Source organism: Lygodium microphyllum, chromosome 14 (genome assembly GCF_053477565.2).
Source record: "Lygodium microphyllum isolate KBCC chromosome 14, Lygodium_microphyllum_v1.1.10, whole genome shotgun sequence".
NCBI classification, from domain to species: Eukaryota; Viridiplantae; Streptophyta; class Polypodiopsida; order Schizaeales; family Lygodiaceae; genus Lygodium; species Lygodium microphyllum.
The window spans coordinates 89,070,406-89,095,465 of record NC_141148.1 but is presented as its reverse complement, the minus strand read 5'-3'; the positions used below and the strand labels follow the sequence as shown (position 1 = coordinate 89,095,465).

General features: G+C 40.3%; 1 protein-coding gene across 1 annotated transcript in view; it reads right to left on the bottom strand.

The window, feature by feature from the left end:
* The window catches only part of LOC148025834 (clathrin light chain 2-like), a 33,072-nt gene extending 25,438 nt beyond the window's left edge, over window positions 1-7,634 (bottom strand). Inside the window, exons 1-2 of the mRNA XM_087693087.1 lie at window positions 6,936-7,634; window positions 6,241-6,394 (exon numbers count right to left, since the gene is read on the bottom strand). Coding sequence (XP_087549213.1) covers window positions 6,241-6,394; window positions 6,936-7,477 — 696 coding nt within the window. The 5' untranslated portion in view covers window positions 7,478-7,634. The remainder of the gene's footprint in view (window positions 1-6,240; window positions 6,395-6,935) is intronic.
* Window positions 7,635-25,060: the final 17,426 nt, after the last annotated feature.

Sequence of the window (25,060 nt, the reverse complement as noted above, 5' to 3'; positions counted from 1 at the left end):
CAACAGTTATTAAACCTTAGATTGATATTAATTAATTAATTAATGTCTAATCTCTAATGTCACCAAACTGACATTAATGGTGGCCAATAACTTGGTCTAGCCTCAAATCTAACACCCAGTACCACCTAGTATCTATCAAGAATAACTTATTACAACTTCAATCTTTGGCACCAACTAATATCTCAAGGTCTAAGGTTCCACATTGTGAAATCATTGACACGCACCTCACATGTGCAAGTCGCATTTGCACATTCGATTAGCTTTTAATCAAATGCTAAGCAAAGTAATAAAATTCCACGCTCTCGTGACAGACTACCCCCTTGAAATCCTTGCAATCATCCTTGATTGCACTACAATATACCAAAGAAAAACATACTACACTGGAATTTTTCAAAAGACATCATAGTAAAAACAACGTCAACCATTGTTGTTGAACCACACTAATACCAAACACTTGCTGAATTTTTCCAACAAGCATATATAGAACATAAGACTCGTAAAGAATCTAAAATTGCTTCCAAGAACCCATAGAATACATTTTTCATTAGCATCTCTCAACTATTCTGGCAAAATAACCATAGCAAAGCATAAACCGAGCGCGAACCATATCTGAACTATCAATGGCATCCATAAAACTTGCTTCTATCTACAAAACCAGCTGAATTCCATTGAGAACTAATGATCATCCACTTAAAACCAACAACTGATAATCAATCTTTGATGATAATACACTAATGTACATTGATGCAAATGTATAGTTTCAAAGCTACAGTGAAAACCATATCCATCTGCATACCAATTGTAGTGACTACTGCATTAAAGTGACTGGTATGCCTCTTGAATCTCCTTGAAATTCTTCAATTTTACCTGCTCGAATTCAAGTCTTCGACCTTCAATTTCGACCATGCATCCTGCGACAACCATCAAAAACTAATTTTTGCTATAAATTGGGGTTTATAAAAAAATTAACCAAAATCTCCACCTTTGATGACTCAAATGGCTGGATTTTGCTGAAAATTGCTGAGGGAGGATGAGAAAGAGTACTATAGCAAAAGAGGTTTCTAATTTTCTTAGCGAAAAACACCTCCAATTTGCTATTGCTCTGATCAAGAGAGTCCACTTGCAATCATCTTTAGTCTAGGAGTCCAAAATGCTTATCACCAACCTCCAACTACTGTCACCTGCCTCGTTTGGCCCTTCTACGACTGCCAAGTGCTGCTAAAAGCCTTCAAATAGCTGTTTCCAGCTTTTGGCCACGACTCCAACACTGTAGAATAGTTCAACAACCTCTTCTCCCTCTCCAACAATCCCGTCCTCTCTCATTATGGTTGGAATAGACTTCCATCAACCCCCAAAAACGTTTTTCCCACTTGCATAGGCAAGTTTTGCCAAGAGTCAGCCTTATAATCCCATTTTCCAACACTATCTAGCTTATTATACTGACTTTAAGAATATTAATTATGAAAATTAATTTAATAATTATTTTAGTGTCCTAGAAAATTAATCTTACCGGACAATAATTAAATTAGCTAGGCCAATTTGTCTCCCAAGTGTCCTTGAGCAATTAGTGGCCCTCAAACTAGCATTACTTAAATAATTAATACCTAGTCTCTAATGTCACCAAGCCAATAAATTGATCTAGGCCCAAATCTAACACCAGGTACCACCTGATACCTATCAAGCATAACTTATTGCAACTGCCTTTGGCACCAACCTGATATCTTGGGATCCTGGGTCCCACACTATGAAATAATTGACATGCATCTCACATATACAAGTCACATTTACATATGTGATTAACTTTTAATTGAATGTTAAGCAAAGCAATAAAATTTCATTTCATTGTGACAACCACTCTCTATCTAATACTTCCTTGTGAATCTAAAAGTCAAACCAGCTCCAAGGTTTTGCTAGACCTCAACCAAGATATGTAAAAAGCCCTAAATATGGATGAGCTAGTATGCCACACCTCCACCACCCTCTCACACTCGCTCTATAGCCCGAAGAATTGAAGGAGATGACAACACCACTTGGTCTAGAGAATCAATTCCTTGGTTACTGTGGCCTTGGCCACATGACCTAAATCCAAGTAGAATCTGATGATAATGAAGAGTCCAAGGAGTCCTTGCCCTTCTTCTCCTTTTTGTACATGGCCACTAGGTCCATACAATCCTTTTCGAGAAGCCCCTTCTTACCACAAGAGTAACATTACCTCTTCTTCTTGGACTCATCCACTCTAAAGCCTCACGTGCTTGATCATGGATGCTACCAGAATTAATATGAATGATAGTAGTAACAATGGAAAAGTTTATGCAAATCTACATCTCTACTAGGCAACCATAAAGATAAACAACCTAAATAGTGGCATCAAAACAAACTCTATATTCGTCCTCAATTGTATAGGCAACCAAAGCATCCTACTACTTGCTATTCCAATCAAACTTGTTGAGAGTCATTCCCTGTGCCACATCAGCAATGCCACGTGGCAGCAATTGGACTGTCCGACTGCAATCTGCCGACCTGATTATTTCAGGTTATTTTGAGGCTATTATTTTCAGCCTTTATAAGGCTGAGTTTTTAACAGACTTCTACACTTGTATCTGACAGATTTCAACCTGCTAGTGATAGAGATCACTCTCAAGGCTAACGGAGATCAAGATCCTCATAATGGAGACATATGTAGATATTTTCTTTGTATCCGTGTATCATTCTGCATCCTTATACAGCATTCTTCACTACAGATTTTCTGTGTTTCACTCTCTTTCTCTCTCTCTCCCTTCTCTCTGTGTTCACTCTTTGTCATGGTCATTCGCTTCCACATTGCTTCGCTCTGACATGGTATCAGAGTATTGAAGGACTAACCTTGGGTGGATCTATCTGAAGAGGAGTTTTCAGCGCGACACAAGGCTGCGTTTTCAGCGTTCAAGTGCGAGCAAGTGGGCTGCACATTAGAACAAGGCTGAGACAAGTGTGGGCGTGCGAGAAAAGAGAAGATTTGCTAAAGCTGCTACTGTTTTTTGCTGTTAGACAAGGCAGAAGGCTGCATTTTCGGCCTTCAAGTGCAGATTTTACCTTTTCATCACCTCCGGTGGGTGAAGAAGGAACAGAACAAGCGAACCTCAACCCTAGCAAGCTGTATTTTCACAGACAAAGGGGCTGTTTTTTGGGTTTTGTGCAGGCATTGTAGGTAAAGATGACTCCTGAGGCCAAGACAAAGTTTCAAGTGATCATGGACAGGAAGGTGACCATCCTACCGGCTCTTCCTTCAAATCAAAAGCTCAATGGTCTACTGCATCTGGCGGGTTATGATGCTTGCCATATTGGAGTCCTATGATTTGCCGGAGCTTGTTATGGAGCTATCAACTGTCCTTCGCGAGACAAGTCCAAACTCTCTTCTAGTGAGAAGGTGGAGTTGGCAAAGGCTCAAGCACATTGGGATAAACTCAATGCACACATTCACTCATTTTTATTTCTCTCATGCACTGTCTCTCACATAGAGCATTTGACAGTGGCTAGGGAGATATGGTTGGAGTTGGATCAGATATATAATCGGATGACCGTCATAAAGCGTGTGTCTTTGGAAGTGCAAATGAGAACTATGAGTGCCAACAAGTCATCATTCTTGTGGGAGCATATCAACAAGCTAAGGCAGCTTCAGATGCAAGTTCAAAACAAGGGAAGGTGATCACTTCTGAAGACATGGCGATAACTCTCCTTTCACGGTTACCACCTCGCTTCAGTGGTTTTTAATCTGCCTTGATTGCTTCAAGGTAGTCTGAGACTCCTCATGGGAAGAGTTGGTTCCTATGGTCTTGGACCAAGAGGAGCAACTGAAAGGAACCAATGCTTCGAAGTCTGAAGCTTTGGTTGGTCAATCCTCTCAAAAGAAGAGGAAGGACCAAAAGAAGAAGAAGAAAGACAAATCTAACCAGGACAAAGACAAGAAGTCTACTTGTCACATTTGTGGAAAAACGGGTCACTGGAAGAAGGATTGCCCCAACAAGGAAAAGAAGGAGAAGGAGAAGGGGAAGAAGAAATCTTCAAAGGATTCCGGAGTAGTGGCTACTCCCTCATCAGCTGCTTTCCTCCATTTGGAGGTGATTGAGGATTCGACTAGGCTGGCTTCTGATGTTGTGTTGACTGCCCCATTTACTGTGAATTGTTGACGGTGGTGCCTCTAGGTAAATGACTCCTTCAACAGGTGTTACTCATTTGCGGCCTTCTCATGGTCAAATTCTTATTGGAGCTAGTTCGTCTATTCCTATTCACAGACGGGGCAACATGCATCTTATTCCAGATGGGCATGGTGGTAACCATGCTTTTGAGGTACTCTATGAAACAGCATTGGGGTATCATCTTCTCTCAATGCACAAGATTTGCGCACTTGGCCTCTTGGTCAAAATTGATGTGGATTCTTTTTAGATTCTTGATGGAGGATTGAGAGCAATTCTTTCTTCAAGTTATGAGAAGAGTGGAGTCTACAAGTTGCGGTCTTCTTCTACCTTGACTTCTCTTCTTCTTACCTCTTAGGCATACACCAAGAGTTTGCCAATACAAACACCCCTCAAAAGAATGGCATTTTGGAGCGGAAAAATCGCAGTGTGATCGAGATGGCCCATACTATGATGTAGCATCGTCAAACACCTTAGTGTCTATGGACTGAGCCACAACTCCGTGGAGAAGTCCTAGGAGTATTAAAAGATTGTGTAGGGACACCAATAGGATAGGCAAGGTCGAGTCTAGAAATGAAAAGCTAACTAGTTGTCCGTAGTCTGTGATCATGCTCTTCCAAGGGAGTCGAAGCCTTGGGAGGCTATCATGAAGATGATGATTTTACAACACAAGCAAGGAGAAGAAGTTAACTCCGATTACTACAATCTAACCTATAAGATATCTCTCTCATCAATATCATATCTCTCTAGACCAAGATCTTGTTTGCCCAAGAGGTCAAAGAAAGTCTCTCAAGTTTGCAATGCAACTCTAGCATGGTTTCATATACGAGTTGTATCAACATCCCCAAAACCCATTTCACCCATCCCCCACACTATGCTACACCTATGATATTATGCTTGAACTAAATAAAGTCAAACTATTTATTCAAATGCATAAAATGCTCCCTCTTAAATTCATTGTTGCTTGGTGAACTTGTCTTTGTGAAATTTTGACATCAATTGTTTCACATCAACATAGCAATCAAAGTTCAAGGATGGCCTAGTATACAAGGACACAAAAGAGTAATATATTGAGCAACAATGATGCCAAATTTAGCATGCACTTTAAATAGTAGAAGGGCCATGATGCTTAAAAGAAGTCCAAAAGTAACTAGTCCACAAAACTCATTCCCCACAATCAAGCTAATCACAAAACATTTCAGCCGCAATGATTTCATCCTTCAAGCATCTCATTTCATGCTTCATTCCTCAACAAGTCGTAAGTAAAACACCAACTAAAACAACTACGAAAAATATTTCATATGTACGTTGACCTATACATGCTTTCTAGAGCCAAAAGACTAGCCATTTCACACCGAGGTTAAAACATTCCAATAGTGAAACATATACCACGTTTAGCCCTTGGTGACATGTGTTCTTATAATACATGTCTCACTCTATCTAGCTAATAGCAACATGCTTGACTTGCACATGAAAAAACACCCCAAAGATGGGGAACATTAATGTTGTGTTGATATGAACCATAGACATGATGAATCAAACTTCTCTCTAGATGAAAATATTGGATCTATTGAATCAAAAATCGATTGGCCCAAACTACCCTTTAAAAAGACTTTGCTTATAACAATGCATCGAGATTGTACTTGTTGACTTGAAGACAAAAGATGGCATATGCAAGAATATGTCCTACTATCAAACAAGATGATTCCTTGTCTTCAATGCAAGCTATTTGCATGGATCTTGAAAACATATTCAAGAACAAAATCCACGTAACATCCCCTAAAAATAAGGTTGGCCATGCCAAATTTTAAGTTATTTCTAACTCCTAGCTACAAAAGAGCACCCACTATTTACGTTTGTAGTGAGAGACTTGGCAAAAGTTAAAAACATGTGTGCCAACTTCAAAATGGACAATATTAAGACTCTTAAGTATAACCAAGCTAGCTAAACGAAGAGTAGCTTACACACACACACACACACACACCCCAAAAAAGAAAATAAAATAAAATCTAAATAACATAGAACCTTGAACAGTAAAGAATCTCTACTCAGCATATCTATGACAAACCTTCTCTTTTTCACGATTGTTGGTCTTTGTAGTCTCACAATGCCTTCTGCGCTTCTCGTAGAACTCATCCTTGAAAGCATCTGCTGCGTCAATAATCTGGGATAACGCTTCTCTTTCTTGTCTTGACTTCTCTTCAAGACGGATGGCATTCAGGCTGGCAGCAGAGGACAGTATTATTTTTAATGTTGGGATTGGACATCACAAGTAGAACCAAGCCATTTGCCCCCTATGAAGATACTGCCATACCATGTGCTTTGGGAGTTAAAGACCAACTTTGCATTTTTCTAGAATGGAATTGGGCACAACAAACAGACACAACAGATAGAGTTTTTATTAAATCATGACCTTGCAGTGTGTTTAAAATCAATTGCAATTACTAAAAACTGTTGAGTTGATGACGGTACCTAGCCATATGCACATTAAACTGAACCGTTTGGAGATGGACACGCAGGAATCAAACCATCAAGATACCAATTCTATGTATGCATGAAGTGTTGTGGATATGAAACTGACATAGAGTATTATGGATATGAAACTAAATCAGATCTTGGTAGGTGTTGTGCAAGGCCTAAATCTAATAGAGATACATGCTTTCCTTCGCATAAATAGATGAAGATCTGATCCAAAACTGAAGTGCAACCAAGCACAACAGCATTTGTGACTGCATTTAACAAGAACACCAAAAAGTTACATACCGCTTCCACTCTCGTAGCATAAAGCCTTCCTCTGGCTGCATTTCCTCCGGAGGAGGTAGCACAGCACCATTCTCAGGCTCGCCGGATGGAGCAAAGAACAAGCTTTCCGCAGTTTCATGGCCATATCCTTTACCATTTGATTCGACAGATGGTGAGAATGCATCCCCGGGAGCAAACTCTGGCTGCAGTCTAGATTCGAAGGACTGGCCGAATGTAGAAGACGTAGCAGGGGACTGGCTTTCTCCCAGGTCATCATCAAATGCGCTTTGGTACGGGGGAGGCACGTCCACGCCGAGATCGAATCCATGGTCATGGCCATTGCTGCCTTTGTACTCATCCTCCTCCTCGAGCTCTTTATTATGCTCATCAGGCGCGTACTGATCCTCGCTGTAACTTCCATCTGCCATGTGGAAAGAAGACTCAAAGCGCTGCGAGGGCAAGCGAGGATCGAAACCTAGGTAGCCATCGCTGTCGAAGGGGCGGCCGGAGTCGCTGCTGTGGAGGTCGTCTCCTCCGCCAACGTAATGGTCGAAGCCCTCCATTGGAAGCGACACGGATAGATCTCGCAGATGCGATCCCGGGAGTTATAAGGCAAACTCAGGTTCCACCCCGGTATGGCAGCAGCTAAGAAATAGAGAGACGCGCGCATACACAAAAGGAAGCAGAATCAGAATAAGAAGAAGAAGAAGAAGAAAGAAAGATGTGTCTCCTTTGCGCCCTTGTCGTGGGCGCCTAGCCTCTCCTTCACAAAAAACTAAGGTTTAATGTAAAATAAAATTCAAAAAATTCAAAAGTATTTTCAAAATTGAAATAAATTTTATTTAAAAAACTTTACATTTTACAAAATCTTTAAATTGTAGGAACTATGAATGGGGATACTTTGATTCAAACTTTCCTCTCAAAGATAGGCCGAGCTCAAACGATGACAACAACAATAAGAATTATCCTCTCTATCTTTTCCACCTTGCAAGTTTATGAGAGACAATAGAAGAAAGAAAGCTCATGTCGATCAATGTGTGCACCATCAATTCTGGTAACATCAATGGAGCTCTCTATATTTGCTATTGAAAAGAAAGCATTAGAGGTTGAATTCAAGGGGAAAGGGACGCTCAAGTAGGAGTGGATCCAGAAGAGAGAAAGTCTTCCACCAATCACAGGCAGTTATGCAAGAACATGCCCCGCCCCTACAAGCACTTCCTATCTCAGCTCATATGAACCCAACCATTGATGTCCAACTAATTTTCTCAGTGAACACTGAAGTTTAATGTAGAACGAATTACAAATTTTTGAAACAACTTTCAAACGTAAAATAGAAGGTTTAAAACCTTGAACTGTGCAAAAATTTTAGTTATGAAAATGGCAAATTTGTAGAATATAATTGGGAGCTCAACAATTGTTCATAAAAAATCAAGGTTTAATGTAAAATGAATTGCAAAATTTTCCAATAGACTTTTAAATTTTCAAGAATAACATTTAAAACCTTGAACCTTTTAGTCATAAAGATAACAAATATATGTAATTTGATTTAGAAATCCCTCCAAAGTTTTGCTTTAATGTTTTTGTATTTGGTACCCCAAGTGTTCTCCTAAATGCTTAGCCTAGAGGTTGAAATGATAGAGCAAGAGGGAGAGAGAAGAAGAGCACAACCGGAAGTAAAAGTAATGGCTGTGGAGATTTGAACTCAAGAGAGCAAGACCAATGTGTAGAAATTCTAACATTCAAAATATGTGACATGGCTTCCCTTTATTATTCTATTATAGTAAGGAATAAGAAATAAAGATGACAGTGATGGGTGGCCATCCTGTACAGTGTACAAATGTGTAGGTACTCAGTACAAGGTAAACATAGGTGACTAGGCACAAGTAACCTTTAACCCCCAACAACCTCCCACTTTTAAAGGTGAATGCTTCTTGAGTGAGGAGAAAAGTATAGTATGTACATATGAGTACAACTAGATGCGGAAAGACATTATCTCATCTTTGCACATCATCTTCCTAAAAAATGTATAATATTCCATTAGAGACTTTTAGTGAGCAAATGAGGAGGATTCTCATCTTCTGTAGAGATCTTGACAAGATTGATGTGCTTGTCCTCAAGATGAAATGTTAATGCACCTCAAGGTGCTTGGTCTTCACACGAAAGACCGGATTACACATCAACTAGATGACACTCATAAAATCCAAATGTAGGGTAGGAGTCATAAAAGTAATAGCAAAGTTTGTAACCAAGCGGCCTAACCATAGGGCCTCCTTGCAAGCCTCGGTATGGCTATAATATACTCAACCTCGGTAGTAGGCAAGGTAGTATTTTCATATCTTCCACTACAAATGCTATGTCATGTCTAGTGGTTATCATGGCATACATCAAGCTACCCACTATGGATGTATATGAAATCTTGGCCATCTCGGCCCTCTCACCACCAAACTGGGGACAATTTACCTAATTGAACTTCACATGAGAAAGTAAAGTGGGGGTGCCGATGGGCTTACTACCCCACATACGGAACCGCTTAAGAACCTTGTGAATATACTCCTATGATAAGTAGAGAAGTCGCTTAGATCGATTGCGCATAATATGCATATCAAGTATATGACAAGGATGCCCCATGTCCTTCATCTCAAAGTTCTTACCGAGCCAAGTCTTTAAAGTATCCAACTCATCACTCTCAACATATCATCACCATGGAGTATCATGATAATAAAGGTACCATCACGGGCCTTCTTCATATAAAGACACTAATCCATAACACTACGGGAATAAGATCGTGAATGCATGAAGCCATCAAACTTATGATACCATTCCATGGTGGGTGCCTGCTTAAGTCTATAGAAACTTTGCCTCAACTTGCATGCTAGGTGTTTCCCACCCTTTTTCACAAAACCCTTAGGTTATTGCATATAAATGTCCTTGTGCAAGTCTCCATGTAGAAAAGTTGTCTTGACATCCATCTAATATAAATCTACATCTAATTGTGCAACCAATGCTAGAAATAAGTGAAAGGTAGTTATTTTAACCACAGGAGAGGCAATCTCATCAAAGTCAACTCCCCTTTGCAACCAAACAGGCCTTATATATTGGCTTTCAATAACCAATGGTAATCTTCAGCTTATATACCCACTTGCATGGCAATGCGTATTTTCAACTGGGGGAAAAAAACCAAATCCCACATATGCATTTTCTACAATGAGTCAAACTCAGACTACATAGCTCTCTCCCAATAAGAACCGTCACCTCTACACATATCTTCCTCATAGTAAGGGACTCATTAGAGTCTAACACCATCACATAATCCATAGAGGGCTTATAATGATCCAGAGGATATGCAGCTCTAGAGCATTGCAAAGCTAGCTATGGAGCTGGCACATCCAGTCCTCTCTATTCATCATCAACATGATATTGCACAATGGGAGAATGTTGGGCCACTGGAGCATCATCAACAACCAAAGATTGTCTAATGGAGGTTGGCGATATAGTAATAAGAGGTTCCTCCTAAAAGATCACCTTACACATCTCAATCAACTACTCAGGTTTCTCGTGCATCTTATCCTCATAAAACAAAACATCATGGTTACAGATAACTTTCCTAGCCTATGGATCCCAAAGGCAATAGTTCATCTCACATATATAATCATATCCAATAAATATACATTTAACAAACTTTGGATTCAACTCATTGCACTTGTCTTTGGGAACATGGAAAAATGCCTCACATCCAAAGACTCTGAAGTGTGCATGGGAAGGAGGTTTATCAAACCATACTTCTTTTGTAATTCTACCATCGAGAGTAGTGCATGGGATCTATTAATCTAATGAACTATAATAGTAATTACCTTAGCCCATGTAAAGTCTAATATGCTATGCATGGGGACAAGGGAGTAGCTATCCTATGTCATAGTGTTTCCCGTCTCGTGGGATTGCACCGGACCACTACTACTACTAGTATTTGCCTTCTCGAACACACCAAAGGTGAACCTTTAACAAAACCTCTCTCTCTCTCTCTCTCTCTCTCTCTCTCTCTCTCTCTCTCTCTCTCTCTCTCTCTCTCTCTCTCTCTCTCTCTCTCTCTCTCTCTCTCTGCTACTACTGCTACTACTTCCACCACCACCAACATATACGAGGTAAGCCTGCATGATTGTGTTAAGTATGCTCGATGTCCACCCTTGTAAGGTGGTGCCAATGATCCATGGTGCTCTAAGTTGTAAGGCTCCCATTATGAGAAGAACCCATGTGTGAGGCCTTGGATCCTGTCTTGTATATCAAATGAGGTCTATGTGATTGGATAGCAAAAAGGTGACCTTTGTGGATCTAGCCTCTGGGTTAGATAGAGTAATTATATTGATAGCAACTCAAAGCACAATGCCTTGACTAACTGGGTAGTTTGAAGGAAGCCAATGGCCTCCCTAACAAGGGTCTAGGAACAACACCCTTGACCCGATAGTAAATGATATATTCATCAAAATATTCCTTGATCGATTAGAAAATGTTCATAATATGGTCAGACTAGTTGACTAGACTATCTTTTCGGGCTATAAAATGAAGATCTCTCCAAAGCCATTATCGATCTATCTTTCACCCAGTCAGAGTTCTTCTAGCTACCCTTAAGCTTTTTGCCTATCATCTATTTGGATCATCATCTAAGCTTTATAGTGGAAGCATATAGGTGGGCATGGCCATCTTTGTATCAATTTATTGAAATTAAAGTAGTTTTTGTTTTCCTCATATTTATTGTGTATTCTCTACTCCTTACTCAAAGTCTATCTACTACACTGTGTAATTTCTACATATTGGGTATACCATGGATCCTCTCCTAAATAGTCCTATTCATGCACTCAAGAACACCATTCTAGGGTGGGATATAGGGAGTGATCAACTAACACTTAATGCCTTGATCATCACAAAATTGCTCAAAAGCCTATGAGATATGTTCACCCCTGTTATTTGATCCTAGGCATTTCAGCCTATGCCTAGACTAGTTCTCAACTAAAGCAACAAAGCATTGAAATGTAGCTAAAACATTTGAGTTCTACTTTATGGGATACACCCAAACTTTATGTGAAAAAACATTGATGAATGTAAGACAATACTTAGCGCCACTGACATGGCATGGAACCACAAGCATCAAAATCAACAAGAGTTGATGCCTCACCCATGCACATATGAGCATCACAAGTCTGGTTGCCATACAAGCAATGATCACAAAAATTTAAACAAGAATAGTCTAGGGACGAGAGATACTACAAATGAGTCAAAACTTTCATTCTTTTAAGTGACGTGTGCCCAAGGCAACGATGCTAGAAAGATACATGAGGAAGATCAATGTGATGGCTAATACATGATCAATAGATCCAAAAATAAGCAAGGGATAAAGACTACCAAGTACAACACCTCTACCAAAAATGAGATTACCACAAGTAATCTTCCAAGAAAAATCACTAAAAGATATATGATAACAATATCATCTAATTGTTGAGTAGAGACTAGACTTTTCATCAAAGCTGAAACATGATGCACATCATGTAAAACACAAGAAGTACATGTAGGAAACTACAATTGAACATCATCGATGCCAATGATATCACATACATGATCCTTTGCTAGTCGTACAAAACCTAAAATAGTACGGTAGGTATAAAACTAATTGTGATGCGGGGTCACATGAAAGGAAGCCCTTGAATCAAGTAACCAACAATGAGAGAATAAGGATTGTCAACTACATGGCACCAAGTGAAGAAGCACCCAATATGTAATCATCTAAACTGTACTCCAGTGCATTAATCTCTCCAATCTTGACAGTGGATTTAGCAATGTAGTGATTGTTCGATGATTTAGCATTATCTTGCATTTTTCCTTTACCTTTATCACACATATATTGGTGCATCTTATGGCACTATGGCTATATGTGTCCCCATTGCTTGTAATAATGACATACATGTAAGTGAAGTCTTAGGACTACAAGAATTTTTATGAGCCTACCCACAAGATCTAGACTCTCTACCACCATGACAATCATAACTGTCTCTATTTCTATCTCTAGCTATGAGATTATGAGAGGCATGGGACACATCAATATTCTTAATGTCAATCTCTTCAATGAGTGAAGCTTCCTCAATATTTGAGCATTTAAAACCATCCTCATGAACATCAGTGCTAACGGCAATACAAAATGTATCCCATGACTCAAGGAGAGTGACAAGCAAAAAATATACACTTAATATTGTCATTAAAGTCGATCTTCTACAATGTAAGGTAGTTGCAAATAGAATAAAGCTCATTCAATTGAGTAGACATAGGAGTGACTTCATACAAAGGTCCACGAGCTTCTTGAGCCAGTACAACTATGAAGTCAAGCTTTGCTTATCATAAAAATCACATATATTTTCATGTGGCCAGTTGTCATGCACCACCAATATCTTAATGACATTAAAAGATATTTGCTTAGACAAAGACAAAATATTTGTGGGCTCGCATAGCTCAACAAGCTCCTCCCAAATGTTACACCCCAAGATGGAAAAGCCGAAAATTTGGAAATGGAAGACAATCCCAAGGTGAGAAAAATGAAAGAGGAAGGCACACTCAGAAAAAAAATCCGAAGACATGAGGTGCAAGAAAAAACCTCAAATGTAAAAGGAAGCACACAATAACAAGTGCAACGTAATATGCTAGCAAGAAAAGTAGTGGGTGCATTGCAATTCATTTTGTAAAAGAGTGTCGGGCTCTCTCCCATGCAAATTGTAAAGGATGAGAGGTGCGGCTACGCTAATAGGAAGGAGAAAAAAGAGAGTAGAGGAAGGGACAAAGACCAAGGACCAAAAAGGGGGAAGAAGGGCCAAGGAAGGGATAAGGGCACATATAAAGGTCAAGAAATGAATAAAGAAGCTCATTCTTGTGTGTCTCCAAACTCGCTCTCTTCATGCTTCTTGTTCTTACTTCCTCATTATGCATGAGAGGAGGAGTGTAAGAGAGGGAGAGAGTGTGTGGGAGGGAGTGAGGGACCATGGAGAAGGTCTTCTTCTCCTCTCTTCGTCATCATCTTCTTCTCTCTCCCCCTTCATGTGTGCATGGCTATGGAGGTTGAAGCTTGGAGCTTGGAGATGGAGCTTGCTTGAGGTCGCGTCTTGAATTGTGGAGCCATGAGTGGATTCGTGGAAGGAGGTACTCAATCGGATTCGAAGGTAAGCTCACTACATTGGTGTGTGCAAGAGTGAGTTTGGCTATGTGAGAGATAGCCATAACTCTCGGCTTGAAACGCTTGAAGCAATAAGCGGTCAGTGGGTTTTGGCAGTTTGCTCGCGAGGGCGATGCCATTTTGATTCTACTACTAGGACAAACAGATTCAAGCTCAAGTGCTTGCACACTCCAAATCAAGTGACGAAGTGAGAGTTCATCTCCGAAACAACACTTGGTTTTAGGTAGGAAGCAAGGGAGTGGGAGGCTATTCGATCTCTTTTGTGGGCTAGTTTAGATTTAGGAAGCTTTTTGTGCATTGGTTAGAGTAGGAGTTGTGTAGTTTGATCGGATTTGAGACATTAAGGAAGAAGATAACTATTTGGATAATGAGAAAACAAGGGAATATGGGAAGAAAGAAAATAGATTTTTTACGTGTCCAATAAGAAAAACAAAGTGTGAGGGGAGAAAAAGAGAACACAAAAGGTGAGAAAAGGGAAGATAGAGCTCATTTGCATTCAGTGAGATTGAGAGAGAGATAGGTCTGTAGGTAGCAACATCTACGATCCTTGCCGTATTGACACATTTAGCCTTCCAGCTATGTTCTAAACCCTTGTTGATGTAATTACGGCATTGTTCTAGGATTGTGGGTGCATTAAAATAGTGAGCACTAAGAAAAAAAAAAGAATTTTCCTGCCATTCAGTGGGTTTTCACGTGCTGGTAAGACAGTGATCCCAGGCCTTAGATGGCTGAGTCGTGACTTGGCTCGGACGTCCGAGTCACTTAAGGTAGCCCCATTCAAATGTCCTACTCGAACGAGAGTCTACCGACCACTCAACCTTGGATGGCCAAACTTGGGGCCTCAGACAGCCACTCGGATGCTTCCTAGATGGGCAGCCCTCATTCGAGTCCAAGTCTAGTCACTCGGACGACTAGATACTTTGAGGAGTCCACTTCGACGGCCGAATCTATGGCTCGGACAATCGAGTTTGGGACTCATACAAGTTGTCTAGAACCTTGTTTTGAGTGATTTTTGACCATGTTGGGATGTATTAGAGCTTGTTGCTAGCTGGCCAACAACCAAGGGTGAAGTCTAGACCAGTAAGTGAACTGATAAAATTGCTTGTGCTCGAAAACCTTGACCTAGTAGTCCACGGGGGGGTGACTGACCATTGGTTGCTACCGTGGTTAGAGACCCAAGTTGATCCACTTGATTAAACAACAGCCAAACCACCTGGCACGACCCATAGAGGATCCAATTTCAACTATTAGGAGTAATCAAAACCCCCTCCAAAAGCAGCAAGGATAGGAAATTGATTGGATGCAATTGACTTCATCAAGGATCACACTCAGCATTGTAGGCATTTAAACACATGTGTGAGGTGCCCGCCCATCAGCTGTCTAGGCACGCATTTAGTGGTCTATCAAGAAATGAATCTAAGCGTCACTGCCCGGCACTCCTATGGAATATTCCGGCTTTTGCTCCCTAGGGTTTCCTGAATCTGCCTCGCAACGGAACGTTTACGGCCGAACCCACTAGGATCGACCTGAAATTTGGGCTCCTAATGGCCAAGGTTTTCTAACAACATTCTAGCATCGCGGATCTTGGACATCCTACTTTATGCAGAGATACCCAATTCGAAGTAGACCCATGCCGCACTTGGTTCAAAGAGAATGGAAAACGAGAGGGATGCGCTGCTCAACCTCTCTGCCCATAGGGCATAGTCCCATTCCGGTCCCCTAAAACGGCATGAATCGGGTTCTAACCTATCAATACCTAAAGGTCAAATGACGATAAAACAAACTTGTGGGAAGCCTCCTAGTTCTCTAGGACCACCCTACCGTAGGACGGACCCGTCGAGGTTTCCGCCCACCCGCTTCCCTTAATAGCTTTAATTTTCTAATTAGGTCCTATCACATTTATGTGTGACACTTAAAGTTAGCTTCATTAATTAAGCCTTTTAGGGAACAGAGTTCGTTCACATAACTTATAGCACAGACACAAAAAGAGAGCAAAGCAATCTATTGACAAACAAGTTCAAACAAATTCCTTAACTTATCTTCAAGTTAATCTTTATCTCCCGCCCATACAGGAGAAAGTATGTATCACTTCTGTCCAACAGAAGTATCCCTTCTACCCTGCAGAAGTAACTGGTCCAATTCAGATGGCATCACAAACTCAATCCTTTATCTAGAATATGATCTCCCAACATGCCTAGATGTTGGGGGCCACGGAGGTCTTCAACTCCATTCTAGACCTAGCAAGGGGTGTCCAGAGCTCACACTGACCCGCAAGCTGTCTAGGAGCGAGTCATCATTCCGGTGGTTGGCCTTTTCACCACTCGACCTTCGGCCCATGAATCGAGTAGTGCCCTCTCGGGTTAATCCGTGGTGCGATCATGGAGGTGATCCACCCGTGCAATATATCCTTCCTTAATTAAATCCTTTAAGAATCAAGCACAAACAAGGCATTCAGCCCTAATATCATTTTCCAAGAAAACATTCCTTTATTCCCATGGCAACTTGTCATCACAGACCCTTGCCATGCATTTACCATAAATCACAAGCACTTGGAATAATCATCCAAACAACAACTAACAACCAGTTGAATGTAAAAACATTTAGGATGTTGTTCAATCAACCAACAAAACCAATTGCATTCTTTCCAACCAATGCAAGAATAGACGATATAACATTTCCATCGTATATTTGCTCTCCCCTTGGGATCTAAGAGCAATACTATGCAAAAATGTTTCTTAACACTTCCTTCCTTCGGCTAGGGCATATGTTAAGGGTTCAAACACTTTTCATGGTGTAAGTTCTATAGGTCACTTACCTTGATTGGTAACCCAACCCTTCTTCTTTTCTCTGTTCAAAGTGCTGTCCACTGCCTGTGTACTGCGATTGTGGCGCGCGCGATTTCGCAAATCCTCTCTTTATTTTTTTCTTTTTATAAAATCTCCAAACTTACTAAAATATCACTTGTCTTTTCTTTTAAATGACATCTAGTTTTAAAAATCTCCATATCTTTTTCTTTTAGGATAATATCTAAAATATCTAAAATATACTAGTTTTGCCCAAAATCTAATATTTTTGGACTATCCAAACTATACACATTAAGCTAGTGATTAATATAAGTCATAAGTCTCGTTCACGTTGTAATTTACGTGAAGGGTGGAGACGGTCCTTGCCAATCCGAGAAAAATATCAAATTTACGACTCTTGATTTTTCTAAATAAAATATTTTAAATTAGATAAAAATTATTAATAATTAAGGTTAATTAGTCTTTAGTTAGTAATCTTACTAACTTATTAATTGACTAGCTAACTTTCGAACCAACTAACTAACTTTTATTGTGCGGAGATATTACATCCTTCTCCCCTTAGAGAAATCAAGATGTCCTCATCTCGAGAGAAACGGGGGGTATCATTTTGGAACCTATGGGTTATAGGTCCACCATGCTTTTGCTGCGCTACTCTGATCTCTCATAGACATACACGTAGTCTTTTGAAAAAAAAAAAAAACCTATTGTATTTGATATATCCGAGTCTTGATGACAAGAGAAAATTTATTGTAGTTACATCTCATGGATATCTTCTAGGTTTTTCCTAAGCACTTGGTATATTCTACATATTATTTCTTGTAAGCTTGAGTTCTCTTCGAGTTCCATTGGGACAATTGATATAGTTATGTCCAATGTTGTGGCACTCGGAGCATCGGTGTTTAGGGTGCTTTGGACATTCCCTTTTGAAATGACCTAACTCCTTGCAATAGAAACAACGCGGAGCTTTATCACTTGTGGTCACAAGATTCTTGGTTGTCCTTGGTAGGATTTTCTTCTTTAGATGAAAGTGTCTTAGGATTCTTTTAGCAGATTGGAGTGGTCCTTTATCTTGGAAATTACATTCCTAGATTGTCATGTTCTTGGTTTGGGATTGAGCTCCATGGACAATTGGCTTTGCTTGTAATACTAAAGAATACTTCCAAGCTTCGACATTCGGGTAAGACCAAATCTATATTAGTTGAGAAGAAATGACTTAAGAGAAATTCATTGCACGTTATAACTATCATTCCTTGCCAGAGTATCTCTAATCATTTGCAAGTTCTAGACTCAAAATAGATGCAACTCATAATACTCAAGTTAATTGTAGTTACAAGAGTAAAGTTTATTCCAATACAAGTTGTATTTCATGTCGACAAAATTTCTAGGATTTCTAATAATCCTGAAGTGGTGTAGTAGGTTCTAAGTTTTTGTCTTCATTTGATTCCTCTATATATCCGAAGACTGCAGTTGTGTAGCTTCGTTTTCTTGGAGGCTCCGTATCTTTTGGACTTAAGTCAGGGCAGTCTTCTTGGGCATGTCCTAGTTTATTGCAATGGAAACATTGACGGTAGGGACATCTCCTACGGATGTGCCCTATCTCTCCACATGTATGGCATCTCTTACCTAGATCTCGAGAGTCATCTTTACTACAATTTTCCAATTTAAATTCTTGGACGATTGGATTCGCTCGGAGTAATGCGTCTTGCAAGTCCGTTGGACGCATTGCTTCAAGATGATGGTTTAGAGGAGTGTTTAGGCCATGGCAAAACTTGGATACTTGCTGTGCAATATCCATAGGTGGTGCATATTTTAGTAGGGTTACAAACTTTGAGTAGTAAGCTTCCAAAGTCAATTCTAGTTGCTTTAGCTTGAAGAATTCATTCACCTTCAAAGTCTGGTAGGTTGGTGGAAGGTATCGTCCGCGTACAACATCTTTCAGCTGAACCCAAGTAACAGCGACTTCAGAAACACCTTCATCTTTGCACCATTGCTTCCATCATAATCGAGCATGGCCAACTAACTTAAGTTTGGCTATCATTGCTTGATTGGTAGAGGCAGTTCCCGAAGCAAAGAAATAGTCATCCATCGACTCAATCCATATCTCTGCCTTTGTTACGATGTCTATCCCTTCTCCATCAAACTCGGGTGCCTTAATTTGCTTGAGAAGGAAATTCTTCTCTTGCATATCAACATTCATGGGTGCAGAAGGTGCCTAACAATCAAGCCATACTGCTTAGATTATTTTGTTTAGGATATGTCTACAAACCATACATTAATCAATCACGTATCATCATAAAGTTTCACTCTGATACCAACTGTGAGGTGCCCACCCATCGGCTGTTTAGGCATACATTTAGTGGTCTATCAAGAAACGAATCTAATAGTCGTTGCCCGACACTCCCATGGAATATTTCGAGTTTTGCTGCCTAGGGTTTCCTGAATCCGCCTCGCAACGAAACGTTTACGGCTGAACCCACTAGGATCGACCTAAAATTTGGGCTCCTAATCGCCAAGGTCTCCTAACAACATTCTAGCGTCGGATCTTGGACATCCTACTTTACGCAGAGATACCCAATCCGAAGCAGGCCCATGCCACACTTGGTTCAAAGAGAATGGGAAACGAGAGGGATGCGCTCCTCAACCTCTCTGCCCATAGGGCATAGTCCCATTCCAATCCCCTAAAACGGCATGAATCGGGTTCTAACCTATCAATACCTAAAGGTCGAATGACGATAAAAAAAACTTGTGGGAAGCCTCCCAGTTCTCTGGGACCACCCTGCCATAGGACGGACCCATTGGGGTTTCCGCCCACCCACTTCCCTTAATAGCTTTAGTTTTCTAATTAGGTCCTACCACATTTATGTGTGACACTTAAAGTCAGCTTCATTAATTAAGCCTTTTAGGGAAAAAAGTTCGTTCACATAACTTATAGCACAGACACAAAAAGAGAGCAAAGCAATCTATTGACAAACAAGTTCAAACAAATTCCTTAACTTATCTTTAAGTTAATCTTTGTCTCCTGCCCATACAGGAAAAAGTATGTATCGCTTCTGTCCAACAGAAGTATCCCTTCTACCCTGCGGAAGTAACTGGTCCAATTCACATGGCATCACAAACTCAATCCTTTATCTAGAATAGGATCTCCCAACATGCCTAGATGGTGGGGGCCACGGAGGTCTTCAACTCCATTCTAGACCCGCCAGAGCTCCATTCCGGTGGTTGGCCTTTTCACCACTCGACCTTCGGTCCATGAATCGAGTAGTGCCCTCTCGGGTTAATCCGTGGTGCAATCATGGAGGTGATCCACCTGTGCAATATATCCTTCCTTAATTAAATCCTTTAAGAATCAAGCACAAACAAGGCATTCAACCCTAATATCATTTTCCAATAAAACATTCCTTTATTCCCATGGCAACTTGTCATCACACACCCTTGCCATGCATTTACCATAAATCACAAGCACTTGGAATAATCATCCAAACAACAACTAACAACCAGTTGAATGTAAAAACATTTAGGATGTTGTTCGATCAACCAACAAAACCAATTGCATTCTTTCCAACCAATGCAAGAATAGACGATATAACATTTCCATCGTATATTTGCTCTCCCCCTTGGGATCTAAGAGCAATATTATGCAAAAATGTTTCTTAACACTTCCTTCCTTCGGCTAGGGCATATGTTAAGAGTTCAAACACTTTTCATGATGTAAGTTCTATAGGTCACTTACCTTGACTGGTAACCCAACCCTGGATTTGGATTGGCAAAAGTCATCGTTATCCAACAGATCTCAAGACATCTTAGTTTTAACCCTTATGATCAATTTCTTGTACTAGCTCTTAGTCAAGTCATGAGGCAACTAGAAAATTATCCTCATATATCAAACATGTTATAGGCATAACGTGTAAATACTTAATAAGATAAGTACGAGATGATCTCAAGTAATTAGACTCCAATAGGCCTTGCATTGAGCTAGAATCTAGTTTTTCTTAATATTTGGGCTCTTAGGCTAAGTAATTTTGAAGTATTTAAACTTTAAACTAGTACTTTCTATTCATGATTCTCAATGTCATATTCTTTTAGTAATTATGCTATTTGTAACCCTTGACTATACTTTAATCTAGCACTTGTATGCACAATCTTTTAATGTCGTTCTTTTGACTACTATGCCATTCATAACGCTTGACTAATTCTTCCTTGTAATTGCTCTACTAGCAAATAAGTCATATGTTACTAGGTGCAATTATCTTCCCTTGATATATACACTTTACAAACTCCATCTTTTGAGCAGGTGAAATAAAATTTATCATTTCCCATGACCTATACTCGTGCCTAACGTATCTCATACGAGAATCAAAGCAAGTATCTATCAATTTGAAAATACATTACTTACGACCGGAACCGCAATTGGATTGACAATGATGCCTTTGCCCGAAGCCTTGTTGCTGGTTGTTGTAGGATTGTCATCCGCATGTGACATTCTTCGCTTGGAGCCATCGTCCGCAGGTAGACTCAAGAGATTAAGAAGGTGGAATAGATTGAAGATGGGAGAGAGTAAGAGAAGATGGTTAAGTCGAGGATCGAGATAGAGGGAATTGAGCTAATTCTCTTCCTTGCAGCCTCTCGGGGTGACTCTTCTCTCTCTCTCTCTCTCTCTCTCTCTCTCAAGCTCTCACTCACAATCTCTTGGAGGGGTATAATTTCTCTCTCCCTCTCTCTTGCAGCCTTTCAAGGTCTCCTTATATGCTTTCTTATGCCTTTCCCATGCCTCATATTTATAGTGAATTAGAGAAGAGGGCTTGTGGTTGAGAAGTGGAGCTCTTTGTGGAGGGGGATCTTGGAAAGATCAGTGATCCGATGCTCAGATCATAAATCTAATGGTTCCATTGGCTCCGAAAGGGGGGTTAGAAAGCTCTTAGTTCACTCCTTATTCTTTTCTCTGTTCAAAGTGCTGTCCATTGCCTGTGTACTGCGATTGCGGCGTACACGATTTCGCAAATCCTCTCTTTATTTTTTTCTTTTTATAAAATCTCCAAACTAACTAAAATATCACTTGTCTTTTCTTTTAAATGACATCCAGTTTTAAAAATCTCCATATCTTTTTCTTTTAGGATAATATCTAAAATATCTAAAATATACTAGTTTTGCCCAAAATCTAATATTTTTGGACCATCTAAACTATACACATTAACCTAGTGATTAATATAACTCATAAGTCTTGTTTTCGTTGTAATTTACGTGAAGGGTGGCTACGGTCCTTGCCAATCCGAGAAAAATATCGAATTTACGACTCTTGATTTTTCTAAATAAAATATTTTAAATTGGATAAAAATTATTAATAATTAATGTTGGTTAGTTTTTATCTTAGTTAGTCTTTAATTAGTAATCTTACTAACTTATTAATTGACTAGCTAACTTTCAAACCAACCAACTTTTATTGTGCGGAGATATTACAACATGTGAAAGTTGGAAAGCCTGATTTCGCACAATGCATATCGAGTCGCACTATTAAGTGTATAAGGATTGTGCATTTGCAAACTATTGGATTAACAAGGAACACACTAAGAGAGACTAAGCTAAGAGCAAACCCACCAATAGGAGTACAACCTTGAGAGTTAGATGAGTGACATAACACATTGGAAACAATCTCGACCTCGACCTTGATCTTAACATAGCAGAGTACCCGGATGATATTCGACGACTTATTACACAGTACGACCAACAAACAAGAATAGCGCACCATGGAAGACCAATAGCCAATGTTATGACAACCTTGAGGAGGAAAGGAGATTGGTAGGGCCATTGCAACGCATTGCAAGTTATATCCAGGAGCAAAGGGCTCAAAGGTTGCATCAAGAGAGAGAGCTCAACGAGCATTTTAGGTAGGAACAGAATGGAGGCAATGCCAATAGGGAGAGAGAGTCCTTGAAGCTGACCTTATAGTGAGTGAGCTACTCACAATTGCTAGATAATACCAGCACTAAGCAAAGTCGGGTAGCCTTAGCAGCATCATTGCTATAACCGGGCTGGGAGTTACCCTAAACATTAGGAGCCAAACAAAAATACCCATAATTGCAAAGAAACTCGATAAATACCAAGCAAGGAATGATCCCTATAGCTTCGTTGAGCAGTCTGAGCAAGTGTGTGAGGCTAACAATCTCACAGACCCCGCTCAATGAGCACAAGCATTCAGTCTTTGCTTGGGAGACAAGGGATGGACTTGGTTCACTAGTCTAGACAATGTTGAATGTAATAACTTCACTCAATTGAAGGATCTCTTCATCAAGAGATTCTTGGAGGTAGGATACTTCGATAACCTCATTATTAAGTTGATGAATGTCAACAAAAAAACAAAGAGGACATATGAGACTACGTCACACATGTGAGGATCCTCTATAAGAGGATACATATGGCAGAGTGACCTAACAAGAGAGTGCTCTCTATTGTATTCATTAATGGAATCCGCAACGAAGAACTCTATAAGGCCCTAGCAAGTAAATTGAACACGCAAAGGGATGTGCTTGTAAGAGTCTTTGAGGAGGCCATAGGAGTAGATGACTTGCTGAGGCAAAGAAACTCTTGGGCTATGCAGTAAGGTAATGATGCATTTAGGAATGCTAAGAGAGCAACAACAACTAGTGAGCGGGCACCCCCTAGTGAACAAAAAAAAGGAAAGAGTGTTGACCAGACCCATGACTTGAAATTGGAGCTGGCTAGACTATAAGAGTCAATATGAAGGTCAATATGATCTCACATGTAGTGTGTGCACTATGGAGGGAACCACTTTCCTTCTGAATGTCCCGATCCCAGGTTAAGGCCTTGTGTGCCAATTGTGAAAGATTCGGACATGACATTGTGCAGTGCCAGTTGCCAATATGGTTGCCTTCTAGCAACCTTACACTCAACCATATTACCCAAGAGTTAGGCAACCATACTTTGGAAGGGGAGCCCCTTTGGCTCTCCTTGCACCTAACACAATCCAACGGGAATCCCTAGATCATCAGGACCTATCACTACCCAACCACCAAGCGATACTTTAGTACCCTTTATGGAGGAATCATTGGAGGAAGATGCTTACCTGAACCCTTATGTCTATTATGTTGTGAAGAGGGTAATCCCATATTGATGGACTATAGACTTGTGCCAGTCATGGCCTTAGATAGAGAAAGAGGTAGAGGCCTAGGAGGATCTTAGAACTAGGAACCCATAGCATGTTGGATGTGTGGTCATCGAGGGTATATTTCATCTTGTTGCCCTGAAAAGGAGCAAGCAAATAGAGAGAAGGTTGACTTGAGATGCCTCGAATGCAAGGTCACGCACCTATTCGTCGATTGCCCTAGGCAAAAACCCTCCCCTAGCTCAGCAATCATACCATCCGTGCTGCGGGACTCTTTTGTGTCGAGTGACCAGACAATGATGCCACACCTATTCCCATAAATGTCATGAGACATGAGCTCAAACAAGGTAGGACATTATCTCATTACCTGGACCTAGCAACCTAGATGCATATTCTATAGGGAAGAAGAGTCAACAATAGAGGAAAAAGAGGACCGATGCAAAAATAATGCTCAAGACTAAGAGTGAGACCACATTAACCAAGGGGAAACAAGTCACTGATGCCAAAGCAGGAGCATATGTTCCTAAGATGAGAGAAAAGGGAAGTGCTAAGGTTGGAGAGTACCCTAACCCCAACTAGCAGATACACAAGCTCACCTTCGAGATGCCACACCTATCATTGAGAATGAGATCAACCTTGAGTCCACCAGCCTCTCCCATATATCTGAGAGCAGGAGAGACAACACCACCATGTGAGCACAGCTGCAAGGGTAGAATGAGAGAGGCACAACTATGCAATGGACTCAAGAGCATTAGCAAGGTGCCCATGAAGCTAAGGAGGAAAATACAGATGGCAAATTGCTAATCACACTAATAACAACTCCTATGACATTGTTGTTGGGAGATTTGTTTAGGCAAAACTCCACACTTTGGCAAGAATTGAAACGATGGGTAGAACACAATAATGAACATAAACTGCAAGACTTTTTAGATCACGATAATGTGACTCATATACCAAGAGCCTAATGATAAATACAATGTCTAAGTCCCCATGGTGACTGCCTTTTGGGAGGGCACTG